Source organism: Xenopus tropicalis, chromosome 3 (genome assembly GCF_000004195.4).
Source record: "Xenopus tropicalis strain Nigerian chromosome 3, UCB_Xtro_10.0, whole genome shotgun sequence".
Taxonomy (NCBI): Eukaryota; Metazoa; Chordata; class Amphibia; order Anura; family Pipidae; genus Xenopus; species Xenopus tropicalis.
In genome coordinates, this window is record NC_030679.2 from 44,406,567 (window position 1) to 44,421,001 (window position 14,435).

At 37.9% G+C, this 14,435-nt stretch overlaps 1 protein-coding gene across 3 annotated transcripts in view; it reads left to right on the plus strand.

The window, feature by feature from the left end:
• htr4 (5-hydroxytryptamine (serotonin) receptor 4, G protein-coupled) overlaps window positions 1-14,435 on the plus strand; it is a 241,901-nt gene that overhangs the window by 159,963 nt on the left and 67,503 nt on the right. For all 3 annotated transcript variants that reach the window (XM_031898824.1, XM_002939806.4, XM_031898825.1), the window contains exons 5-6: window positions 6,788-6,941; window positions 10,944-11,512. In XM_031898824.1, the coding sequence (XP_031754684.1) occupies window positions 6,788-6,941; window positions 10,944-11,512 (723 nt within the window). The remainder of the gene's footprint in view (window positions 1-6,787; window positions 6,942-10,943; window positions 11,513-14,435) is intronic.

The window sequence follows — 14,435 nt, forward strand, 5'->3', positions numbered from 1 at the left end:
TATAATAAGCTGCTGTGTAGCCATGGGGGCAGTCATTCAAGCTGGAAAAAAGGAGAAAAGGCACAGGTTACATAGCAGGTAACTGATAAGCTCTGTAGAGAACAATAGTGTTTTATCTGTTATCTGCTATGTGCCTGTGCCTTTTCTCCTTTGAATGGCTGCCTCCATGGCTACATAGCAGCTTATTTATATAAATTATAGTAGACTCTGAAGTAAACACACAACTTTTACCACTGCAGGGCAGCAGCACATTATATTTTAGTTACTGTTCCTTTAAATGGTGGCTCAAGGGAAAAGATGTAAAACTGAAATATTTACCCATATAACAACAATATCAAGTTCACAAGGGAGGATGTCCATGAGAACAAACTTGCTTTTTTGGACTGTTTGATATCCATTCAAGAGGGGGGTATCTTGAAAACAGAAGTATACAGGAAACCAACTCACACGGATCAATATCTGTTGTTCGATTCCCACCATCCGCTGGAACACAAACTGGGTGTCATTAGAACTCTACACCACAGGGCGGAAAGTGTGACAACTGATACAGAGTCCAAGGACAAGGAATGTAAACATCTCAGAGGAGCACTGAAAGCTTGTGGCTACCCAGACTGGGCCTTTGTCAAAACAGGAGCAACTAAGCCCAACAGGAACACCAAAAGGAATAACCGTCCTGAGGCAGAGAGAAGGCGAAATATAGTCATCCCATATGTAGCAGGAGTGTCGGAGAAACTCAGGAGAATTTTCAACAAACACCACATCCCTGTGTTTTTCAAACCTAGCAACACACTGAGACAAAAACTTGTACACCCAAAGGATCCAACACCAAAGGAAAAACAAAGCAATGTTGTATACGCAGTCCAGTGTAGCGAGGAGTGCACCGACCTTTACATTGGTGAGACAAAGCAACTGCTCTCCAAGCGAATGGCTCAGCATAGGAGGGCGAAGACTACAGGCCAGGACTCTGCTGTATTTCTACACCTAAAAGACAAGGAACACTCCTTTGAAAACAGCAACGTCCAAATTTTGGACAAAGAAGACCGCTGGTTTGAAAGTGGTGTAAAAGAGGCCATTCATGTCAAAGTGGAGAAACCATCACTTAACAGAGGCGGGGGACTTCGACACCATCTGTCTGCTACATACAATGCTGTTCTAACATCTGTACCCCGGCAGTTTCAGAACTCTTCACACATCCATTCATGCAACTCCAAAAAAGTAACACCTGTTTGAAGAGTTGCATGATACTTTGGTAATCCTTTCAAAGTAACTCCACAGCATTCACACCTCTGTGAGTTTCAGATGTCACCTTTCTGAAGAGTTACATAGTGCCATTGTGATTGGATTAGTGGAAGAGTATATATGCTGAGGACTTCCCATACCAGTCAGTTGAACTGAAGAAGCTGCTCGGATGAGTAGTGAAACGTCTTCAATGATTACTAAACAAGTCCAGTTGCTTTAAATTTATTTATACTAGATATTTACCCATATAGATTCTAGTTTGAAATATATATATTTCCAGATTCTTTAATAGATCACTTATACTACAAACTGTTATTTAAGGGGCTACAGCCTTCCTTTCAATAAATACTTCATAGTAAACTTTGGTATTAATCTTCAGTGGCTGCTATTTCAGTCACGCAACAGGTTAAAAACATATTTTTGGATGATCACCTAGTTATGACCCTTTGCCAAGCAGCATCTGTTGCATCAAGACACTAATATTCTGTTGTAAGATTTAAACTATATAAAGCCTTTGGCCAAAACAACACATCATGTGAACTACTTAAAAAGATCTATATAATACACAAAAGCCATGACTCATATAGTGAATAATGTATCCCCTATTGTTGAATATAAGACTGAAGGTTATATCACTAAGCACTGATTATAACTAATTACATTACTAAGCACAGTTGATAAGTATATAATTTATAGGATATTCATGGCTCTTGTGAATTATATCATTATAATACACCATGAATATCCTATACATTATATCATAATCAGTAGTACTTAGTATCAGTTATAATCGCTGCTTAGTGATGTAACTTGTGTCATATGACTCACTGGAACTTGTGTATTATAATAAATAATGAGACTATTAGATATTAGATACGGTCATGGAACTCCTCTGTGACTGATAATATCCTTATATTTTACAACAGGGTGTACATTATTCACTGTATAAATCATGCTTTGGGTGCTAAGGATTAATTTTATCTTGGGATCAAGAACAAGGTACTGTTTTATTATTACAGAGAAAAAGCAAATCATTTTTAAAAATGTGTCTTTGGTAGATGTCCTTCCAATAATTTAGAGCTTTCTTGTAATCTTGGGGTTCCATAAACTTAAAACACTTAGGGGCTGATTTACTAACCCACGAATCCGACCCGAATTGGAAAAGTTCCGACTTGAAAACGAACATTTTGCGACTTTTTCGTATGTTTTGCGATTTTTTCGGCGTCTTTACGAATTTTTCGTTACCAATACGATTTTTGCGTAAAAACGCGAGTTTTTCGTAGCCATTACGAAATTTGCGTAAAATCTTGCGATTTTTCGCAGCGTTAAAACTTGCGCAAAAAGTTGCGCTTTTTTCGTAGCGTTAAAACTTACGCGAAACTTCGCACCTTTTAAGTTTTAACGCTACGGAAAAATCGCAAGATTTTACGCAACTTTCGTAAAGGCTACGAAAAACTCGCGTTTTTACGCAAAAATCGTATTGGTAACGAAAAATTCGTAAAGACGCCGAAAAAATCGCAAAAAATACGAAAAAATCGCAAAATACCGATCTTTACGAAAAAAACGCAATCGGACTCATTTCGACCCGTTCGTGGGTTAGTAAATGTGCCCCTTAGCCTTTGATTTCACTTTTTTATACAGTCATGGGACTATTTGGAGACTTCTAATATCCTTATATTTCACAGCAGGGGGGCCAATACTCCCTATATAATAGTCAGAAGATATTAGTAGTTGCCATAGATAGCTAAAAATATAGAAACTAAACCAGACACTAGGAAAAAAATAGACATTTATGAAAATCAGCATATAATACATGTATTTAGGTATGTCTGAAAAAATATGCACAAGAGCTAGTATTAGCTGTGAATGCTTTACTGTGCGAGGAATGTAAAAGCAATATTTTCTTAAGTCGCAGTGAGGAAAAAACAGTTTGTCATATACAAAATAGGTGGTTGGAAAATGACGATTCTTGTATTGGTCGACGAGCGCTTACAGTTGCCTAAGCTTTCAGTATGAGTTAATTTCACTCTCCAGGTATAGCTTTCTAAGAAAAATACATTAATGTATCCTTGTACAAAGTAAAATGGATTTATACAAGTACGCAGTGGTAAGCCGATGAGTTCTCAGCAGCTCATATAAAGTTACATTCAACCCAGGCGCTGCTCTTTAAATAAACACCTTTTATCCCTTTTTCATAAAGCAAAAATAAGGCAGTGTTTTATCTTAGAAATGCAAAAAAAATAAAGTTATTGGTCTCAACATTTCCTTTGTTTCCATAAAGCCATTGCATAGGTTAAATGTAGCAGAAACACCTTTTTGCCATTAAAAAGTAGAAAAGCGAAACCTTATTGATCGGTCAATTTATCTTCTATTTATATTTTGTTAGAAATTAGAGGTCATTGAATTTCCACATATTTGTACTAAAACAACTGAACCAGTAAAACTTTTATAAGCATTTTTGTTGCTTGTTTGTGCTGTGCACAGAATAAACTGCTTATAAATGTGCTTCCAACCACCTAATATGAATGTTTTTGTTTAAGCCCTGGGATCCACAATGATTTTTTATTGCTTGTCATTTATTTAATATCAAGAACTCTATGTGCATTTTCCAATATTAACATACTTGAATCTTGACAGTCAGTGTCTATTAAAGCAAATTAAGTACTCTTTTGTATAAAAAAGGGCATAACTTGTGGGCTGTAAACACGAATCCCTGGTAAGGCTTTGCCTTGAGTATGCAGTGCTGCTTTGGGCCCTAGTCCTTAGGAAGAATGTTCATGAGCTGGAAATAGAGCAGAGAACTAATTAAAGGAATGTACCAATTGGAAACACTATCGAGGTTGGGGTTGTTTTCTCTGGGAAAGAGGTACTTGTGAGTAGGGAAGCCGATGAGCTCTCAGCAGCTCATATAAAGTTACATTAAACTCAGGAGCTGCTCTTTTAAATAAACACCTTTTATCCCTGTTTCATAAAGCAAAAATAAGGCAATGTTTTATCTTAGAAATGCAAAAAAATAAAGTTATTGGTCTCAACATTTCCTTTGTTTCCATAAAGCCATTGCATAGGTTAAATGTAGCAGAAATCCCTTTTTGCCATTTAAAAGTAGAAAAGCGAAACCTTATTGATCAGTCAATTTATCTTCTATTTATATTTTGTTAGAAATTAGAGGTCATTGAATTTCCACATATTTGTACTAAAACAACTAAATCTTGAGCCATAGAAAATACCAGTAAAACTTTTATAAGCATTTTTGTTGCTTGTTTGTGCGGTGCACAGAATAAACTGCTTATAAATGTGCTTCCAACCACCTAATATGAATGTTTTTGTTTAAGCCCTGGGATCAACAACAATTTTTTATTGCTTGTCATTTATTTAATATCAAGAACTCCATTGTGCATTTATTTAATATCAAGAACTCCATTGTGCATTTTCCAATATTAACATACTTGAATCTTGACAGTCAGTGTCTATTAAAGCAAATTAAGTACTCTTTTGTATAAAAAAGGGCATAACTTGTGGGCTGTAAACACGAATCCCTGGTAAGGCTTTGCCTTGAGTATGCAGTGCTGCTTTGGGCCCTAGTCCTTAGGAAGAAAGTTCATGAGCTGGAAATAGAGCAGAGAACTAATTAAAGGAATGTACCAATTGGAAACACTATCAAGGTTGGGGTCGTTTTCTCTGGGAAAGAGGTACTTGTGAGTAGGGATGGTCACTTTTTTTCTCTTGGTATGGATTTGTTTATAGGAGTGGCAAATTTCTTTTTGAATCTGCGCTAGAATTTTACCATGTGTTTTGTTTCACGGCATGAAAAATAGCCCATTGGCTTGGTGCGAGAAAAAATGCCCATTGACTCCAATGCATTTGGCATGATAGAAAACCTATTGACTTCAATGTATTTGGCACGATAGAAAACACCCATTGATTTCAATGTATTTGGAGTGAGAAAAAACTTTTAATTGAATGCATTTGGCATGGGAAAAAACACCAATTGATTCCAATCCATGTGGAGTGAGAAAAAAATGCTCCAATGTATTTGGCATGAGAAAAAACACGGCAAAAAAATTTACTATAATGCATTTGACTAAATCTCAAAAAAAATCATTTTGCAAACTTTTCAGCGGTTTTGCAAATTTTTAATCACTATGAAGGGACATGATTACTCTTTACAAATATATTAGAAGACATTATAGACAGATGACAGTGGACCTTCTTTCCCATAAATAAGAACAAGGAAGGAGAGACCACCTCTTTAGACCTGAGGAAAATCATTTTCACCAGAAGCGACATAAAAATGGTTCTTCACTGTGAGCATGTGGAATGCCCTGCAGGGCTTACACTAATTTTAAGGACCACAGTTTTTTTGTTCACATTATATATATATATAGTAGGATATATATGCACTGTACAAATGGTAGAGGTAGTAACTCCTTTTTCCAAAGTAACTCCCAGGGTGATTTCAGCAGATCTGTGTGTATTTTTATTCACTTAAGATCAATAGCAATGAGGAAACAGAGCTACTGGAGTGCCTTTAATCACTCAAGAAAGGACCAGTTCGGTCCAAAACTAGTGATGAACGAATCTGTCCAATTTCGCTGAAAAATTTGCTAATCTTTGAAAATATTCACAAAACGGTGAAAAATCCGCCTATTATTACTAATAAATCACTGCACTGATTAAAGGCACTCCAGTGGATCTGTTTCCTTGTTGCACAAGTTGGAGAACTGGCAATACCTCTCTGCTGTTTGATTAGCTGACAACACTCCGAATAACAGCAAAGTACAAGTTAATTTGTGGTTATTAAATTGTTAATTTCATTAGCGCATAACATGCAACAAAATTAAAGTGAATTCCTCAGAAACCAGAATAGACTTGCAGTCTGCATATATAGGAAATCTGCTGTTTGTGTTGCTCCAGCCATTATAAAGGCATTTTATTCCCTACAAATTACAGAAAAATAGAATGTGAATATACTCGTGAATATTCTTAAGAACCATGAATAGTCTGTATTTATTAATGAAAAAAATCATCAAAGTCGCCAGAAAGAACTTGGCAAGGTCCAATAGAAGTCAATGAAAATTGTCTCTAACAACTTTATTTTCCCAGTTATTACAACATTCAAGTTTTTTAGCCTCATTGAAAATGAGACAAAACACACATGGGAATATTCTGTCCAGTTTTATCGGACAGAATTAGAGTAGAAAAGTCTTGTTGCAGTTTTGATAAATCTGCCCCTAAGGGACACACTCTAGCGACCCTTAGCACACACAAATATATATATATATATAACATATTTTAGATAAGCCTATAATAAGCAACTTTTTATGGTCTATATTTTATTGATTTATGTGTTTTTTCTCCTTGCCTCTTTCTGGCCTTCAGAGTTGCTAACTCCAGTAACTAAAAAACACTGACTATAAGATTAATTTTATTGTAATTTTTTTCTTATTCAACTGCATGTAAAACAAACTACTACTGCTACTTTGAATAAAAATGTAACTTTGTGCAATGTTTGGTAATACAACAACCTCATACTCTTTCATTTTTTAAGATACTACGCCATTTGCTGCCAGCCCCTGGTTTACAGAAATAAAATGACCCCCCTCAGAATAACCCTGATGCTCAGTGGCTGCTGGATCATTCCAACCTTTATATCATTCCTCCCCATCATGCAAGGTTGGAACAGCATTGGAATTCTAGACTTGGTAAGTAGAGTAAAACTTTTTTTTTATCTCCATGTATTCTTATTCTCTCTTGAATTTTTAGTTTTTTTTTTCCTTCCCTTTAGTAATTGACTCCATGCAGGGTCAGACTGGGGCCCCCAGACCCGACCCTTGTCCAAGATTCCATGCGTAAAATGAAATGAATACTTTAAAACATGAGGAAAATAATGAACTGCTGGGCATCATTTTCAGAGTTTGATAATTCAGGGTCTTGGCTTGACTCTGCCTATCATTAAAAAATAGACCCCCTAGTGGTCCAACATACTACCTGAAACCCACTGCTTACATTACTGCAGGATTAGAAGTCCTTTATGGGATTTGATAGATATTTTAAAATGGATAATGTACAAAATCCTTCACTTCCATTTTGAAGACTTTCAAGGATCTTGGGAACTGTACTTTGACAGCCCAAGGTCTACAAGTTAAACATACCTGCACTAACAATAAAAGATATTCTAATGCAAATGATTTCATTTCAGTTTCTAATAGTCTCATAGCATTTTGAGGTTTATAAAGAAAATTTGTTCATTTTATTGCTATGGTACTAAAAAGCAAGAACATAGAGGAAAAGTAATTTTCCACCAAAGCTTAACAGAAATATTGGTTATAAATCCAGCTCGAGTCTGAGTCATTCAGATAGCACCGTTTTAATCACTTCATTGTACTTGCGCTATAACTATTCTGTGTGTAAATGCACCACATTAAGCTGCATAGGAATTAAATTAAGTGACATATTCAACTGCTGAAGGACTGAGTCATAGAAAGAAAGACAGCAAAAAAAAAAAAATATATGAAACATTTCTAAATCCTCAATATTATTTTAGTCTCTGTATGAGCAATGGGAATAATATTGCAAATCAGTACTAGAGCCCTAATATCAAGTGGAAATCTTAGCAAGCACCACTCTGGGACGGTCTGCTGTTCTCTCCCCATGACTGCTGATTAATTCAGTGAATGAATAAAATAATAGAACAAATTAAGTGCTATATATTACTTGTTTAAATAAAAGATTATGCCATGTACCTGTGTCGGAGACAAGCATTATAACAAATTAGCAGATCTTTCCTAGTATTAATTAATATTTTTTACTGGCACCAAGGAGAAAATGTCTTAAAACGATTTTATTCTTAATTCAATATTCTGCTGATTGGGGGGTAAGTTAGTGGAAAAAACAGAAATATAATTCCAAAGCATAGCCAAGGTAGTAGTAGTATGACAATTATCATGTGAAGCGCCAACAGACTCACACTAAATCCAAACAATCCTGGGTTTGTTCCACCCACAAACTGGGTGGAAGAAAAACCAAATGCTTTCTCTTTCCCACCCATTCATTCCCTCATATCCTTTAATATGCTCTGTTTTTGTTCTACTCTCCACATCTCAATAAATTCACCTCCATGCTATTATCCTAAAGACCACATTCTCTCATTCTTCTCTTCACACTTCCATGCTACTGCTCTTAACCCACCAAATCCTTGCCTGATGTCCACTTTCCCCAGATGTCTACTACTCCGGAACCAACCTTCTCTTCCTTCAACTCTTTCCCAGTGTGTTTGGTTTCAACCTCTCCAACCTCTTATCAAGTGTTTGTACACTCTTTTACATTCCCCACACTTTTGTTCTTACTTCCCTTCTACCAACTTTATTTCATGGTTTCTATTTTTACTCTTTGCGCCCACTGCACCCACTACTTCCTTGATATTCCAGCTTCTTATGATATGCTTCTTAATTACTAAAGTAGATTTACAATTAATGACTGCTGGGAATCAACTTCAGCTGATCAGCCGCATGTTAAATGTTCCTACTTTATATGATAATTCTTCACATGAAATGACCAATGCACTTAGGGTTTCCATATTATTTGAAAATCAGGGCCATGTCTAATAAATGTAAGTTGCTGGACAGCACTTATTGCCATTAGTGCCACCTTTTTAGCTGCCATTTTTAGACAGGCTCTGGCTTTTCACATGGTAATCTGTAATCAGGTTTCATCTGTAACCCTTTCATGTAAGTCTGTATAAAAGCTGTTACATGATGCTGATTTGGCAAGTACTATACTGGAGAACTTCACTTCCTAGTTACAAAATCATACTGATTTGTCATTATGTTGTTCCAAAAATGAATTGATAACAAAAGAGGCTGCATATAGACAATGTGCACCTGGTTGAAGAACAGTGAGGAAACATATTCAGTTTTAATTGTAGTAGGAGACTATGGGCCTGATTCACTAAAGTGCGATAAAATGTGCGCTATTTTTAGTGTGCGCTATAAATTTTACCGCGTCTTAATTTTGGCGATTTTTCGCACGATTCACTATAAGCATATTTGCGCTTTTTTACACGCGATATTACATGCGTTATTTAACTCGTGAAGACTATTTCAATGCAGTATTTGCCAGTACATGCGCTAAATTACGCACGCGAATAGTCGCCGCATATGAATGGTAGCATAGAAATAGTGCATAAAAATTGTCGCCACATATAAATGGTGTATATAAATATTAGCCACATATAAATGGTAGCATATAAATGGTATCATATAAATAGTAGATGCTTATAAATAGTAGCCACTAGTGATGAGCAAATGTGTTCTGGTTATCTTTAGTGAAAAATTAGCAAATCTTTCGAAAGATCCACGAAACGGCAAAAAAATTGTTGCCCGTGACTATTATTTTTTGACGCTTGTATAAATTTTTGGATGTGCGTTGAATTTTTGCGTGGTGAATTTTTTCATGCATTTTGCCATTGGCGGATTGTTTTGCGAAACGCATGAAAAAATCCGCCGCGAAAAAATTCAACGCACGTCCAAAAATTCGCTGCAAATCCATGCCTGGCAAAACATTTCATCCCTTGTAGCCAAATATAAATAGTCGTGCAAATGAACGCACGCCATGTTAGCCATACACGCCAATACTTGCGGAAAATTACTGTATTAAAAATGAACATTTCGCTGCAAACTGGCGGCTGCGTCACTCTAGGGGAAACACAGACTTCAATAAATAACACTGCAAAGTCCATATTTTATTGCAAAAAACTCATTTACTGTACTTTTCTATAATTATCACCTGCCTGTAGTAGGTGTTAATTTTGAGTAAAATTGAGTAAAAAGACACATACTTGAATAAATAACACTGTAAGTCCATATTTTATTGCAAAAAAATCATTTACTGTACTTTTCTATAATTTTTCGCCTGCCTGTAGTAGGAGTTAATTTTCGCATAGCCGAATGCGATATTTAGAGCGCAAAAGTTATAGTGAATCATGCGATCGTATTCTTTTCAGCGCAGAAATTAACGCATGCGGTAAAACTAGCGCGAGAAATAACGCATGCTAAAATGGCGATTTATTGCACGCAAAAATGTATATTACTGTTTAAAGAATTGGTAAGTTTTGCCAGTTCCATATATAAACATGTCATAGTTTAGAAGTTAGAACTGGATGTTGGCTTTTGGTATGACCTCATGCAATTACAACATATACTGGGAAAAAAAGCAAGACATGCCACTTAATTATAATTTTATGGTCACAGGAAGTTGGCTTTCTATCATACAGGTATGGGATCCCTTATCCGGAAACCTATTATCCAGAAAGTTCCGAATTATGGAAAAGCCATCTCCCATAGACTCCATTATAAGCAAATAATTAAAATTTTTAAAAATGATTTCCTTTTTCTCTGTAATAATAAAACAGAACCTTGTACTTGATCCCAACTAAGATGTAATTAATCCTTATTGGAAGCAAAACAATCCTATTGGGTTAATTCAATATTTAAATGATTTTTAGCAGACTGAAGTTATGGAGATCCAAATTACGGAAAGATCCCTTATCCGGAAAACCCCAGGTCCCGAGCATTCTGGATAACAGTTCCCATACCTGTACCATAATTATTATGAATTTTGAAAATTTACATTGGTGCACCTGTATTAACATTTACATTTTCTATAACAGAATTAGTTATTTTCTATTTTACATTTTCCTCTTCCAGATAGAAACAAGAAAATACAACAAAAGCTCTAATTCTACAAACTGTATATTTATGGTCAACAAGCCCTACGCAATTACATGCTCTGTGGTGGCTTTTTACATTCCTTTCTTCCTCATGGTGCTTGCCTACTATCGTATCTATATCACTGCTAGAGAACATGCCAGGCAGATTGGAGTTTTGCAAAGGGCAGGAGCCCCGGCAGATCATCGACATCAGCATCCTGACCAACATACCACCCACAGGATGAAGACGGAAACCAAAGCTGCCAAAACGCTGTGCATTATTATGGGCTGTTTCTGCCTTTGTTGGGCCCCGTTTTTTATTACCAACGTGGTTGATCCTTTCATTAACTATTCTGTACCAGTGGAGCTGTGGACAGCTTTTCTCTGGTTAGGCTACATCAATTCAGGCTTGAACCCTTTCTTATATGCCTTTTTGAACAAGTCTTTCAGGCGTGCCTTCCTCATCATTTTGTGTTGTGGAGATGAGAAGTATCGAAGGCCTTCCATCTTGGGGCAAACTGTCCCATGTTCTACCACCACCATCAATGGGTCCACTCATGTATTAAGGTGAGTACAATAAAGCCCTTTTAGAAAGATTGCGGAGCATGTATTAAATAATATCATGAAAATGTGGTATCTGTTAAGGTCCTGCTGAGTACAGAAGCAGTGCATACAGCAGGGATGATAATAATTTCTTGCCAGCACAAAGATCCAAAGAACGGTACTTGTATATTAGACTGACTACTTACATGGAGTTTATACACTACTGAGCAGATTACATTTCAAGAAGCAAAAATGTAAAAGATGAACTGTATTCAGCAAAGTTATTTTACAGGTCAAACAAAATAACTAAAAATTCCTCTTACGATCCTTTTACAAATGTTTTAAAAGTAATAAAAAAAAACAGGAATTCTTGGAAGAAGATAAATAATTTCTACTATATCTTCAAAATATGATGTTTTCACAGTTTCAGTTGGTAAAAAAAAAACATTTTAATACAAAATCAGTGAATATAGAAATGAACCAAAAAGAAATGTCTGCCCGCCATCCCTTTCCTCCACCAATTAGTGACCAATTAGTCAGTCTTAGGGCTCTGGCACATGGAGAGATTAGTCGCCCGCGACAAATCTCCCTTGTCACGGGCGACTAATCTCCCTGAACTACCATCCCACCGGGGAAAAGTCGATATCGCCTGCGCAGCGTGTGCCATCCCACCGGCGACTTACATTTTCGCCGGTGGGATGGTAGTTCGGGGAGATTAGTCGTCCGTGACAAGGGAAATTTGTCACGGGCGACTAATCTCCCCGTGTGCCAGAGCCCTTACATCTCTGGTTTACATGGGTCTCCCTTCCCATCACAGTCCCTTACAGCTCAGCACTACGAGTGTTCTTAATCTGCCTACCCCTAGTTCTGGCCCTGGTGTTGGTATGCAGCTATGATATATACAGCATCAGCTCTCAAAAACTTTGTTAAAAAAAAAAAACTTTAACAAACATAATGTGACCTCTTGCTACCTATAAAATACAGTGCAGTGGAGTAAATATCAATATAAACAAATCAGTGAATAAGGGCTTTTGAGGCTATCATTTGGACCCCAGAGGGCACAGATCTGTAAAATTATGCAACTGGTACAGCAATTAAAGATTAGCTGGATTATTTCAACAATTATTGTAAAAGCGCACAACCATTGTGACCATAGCTCTGTCAACTGGGTTTTAGAAAAGTATGAGTGTGCTAATTCTGAATGATAAAACAATAGATATGTCAGTTCCCAAAAACAATGAAATATGTGGCTGAGGAATATGGGAGATTATCTCCACAACAGCAATGGTTTTCAACAGTTTACACCCTTATATTTATCCTGATAACTACTGTATGTGATTTACTGTATGTGATGTATTTATATATAAGCAATGGGACATGGGACATTTAGTCACCTCTAGTCTCCTCTAGCTGAGGCAACTAATCTCCTCTGAATGCTTTCCTGACAAGGCAACATCGGGCGAAGCTACAAAAGTTTTCCTTCAAGCAATTTACATTGGCGGCGGTAGGAAAGCATTCAGAGGCGATTAGTCTGCAGTCACAGGCCGTCTAATTTCCTCATGTGTCATTGCCCTAAGGGCCATGGTAGACGGGGAGATTAGTCACCCGCGACAAATCTCCCTTGTTTCGGGCGACTAATCTCCCCGAAATGCCATCCCACCGGTGAGAATGTAAATCGGCGGTGGGATGGCATACGTGCGCCACGATCGGCAAAGGTGCCTCCCAAGGCAACTTCCGTGATTTTGGGAAATCGGCGCGCTGCATTTGCCATCCCACCGTCGATTTACATTCAAGCCGGTGGGATGGCATATCAGGGAGATTAGTCGCCCGCAACAAGGGAGATTTGTCGCGGGCGACTAATCTCCCCATCTACCATGGCTCTAAGGGCTCTGGCACACGGGGAGATTAGTCACCCGTGACAAATCTCCCTGTTCGCGGGTGAATAATCTCCCTGAAATGCCATCTCACCGGCGAAAATGTAAGTCGCCGGTGGGATGGCATACGCGGCAGCGCAATTTCAGTTAAATCGCGGAAGTTTCCTCTCAAGGCAACTTCCGCGATTTCACTGAAATCGCGCCGCCGCGTATGCCATCACACCAGTGATTTACATTTTCGCCAGTGAGATGGCATTACAGGGAGATTAGTCGCCCGCGAACAGGGAGATTTGTCGCGGGCGACTAATCTCCCCGTGTGCCAGAGCCCTAAAGGGCACATTAGTATTTGGAATGGAAAGATAAAAGATAAGACTGATCAACAGATTTTGCTTGTTTATTGTCTTTGCTAGCTGGCCATTAAGGGCTCTGGTACACGGGGAGATTAGTCGCCCGCGGCAAAACTCCCTGCTCGCGGGCGACTAATCTCCCCGAGTTGCCTTCCCTCTGCCATCCCACCGGCGAACATGTAAGTCGCCGGCGGGATGGCAGACGCGGCGGCGCGATTTCGCGCAAATCGCCGAAAAAGACTCGCGAGGCTTTTTCGGTGATTTCCCGAAATCGCCCCGCCGCGTCTGCCATCCCGCCGGCGACTTACATGTTCGCCGGTGGGATGGCAGAGGGAAGGCAACTCGGGGAGATTAGTCGCCCGCGAGCAGGGAGTTTTGCCGCGGGCGACTAATCTCCCCGTGTACCAGAGCCCTAATTGTCTTGTAATTTGCTTTGTTTTACAGTGTTTATAGCCTTGGTCTATTCTCAGTTTAGCTCAGGAATGATATCATAATCAGTACTGGCTTTCCTTTTGTTGACATATTACGCACTATTTATGGATTGCAGCAATATTTATTTGCTATTGCTGTGCTGATGGAATTACCATAGGAATGTATGAGGCACTAAATCTAAGTTTTTTTTATTGCTCAGTCAAAAGCCACCCAACGATTTATTTAATTTATACATGTTCTGTTTTCTGGTATTTACTCTGTGGCTGTATTGCACAATGCTGTCTATCCGTAATG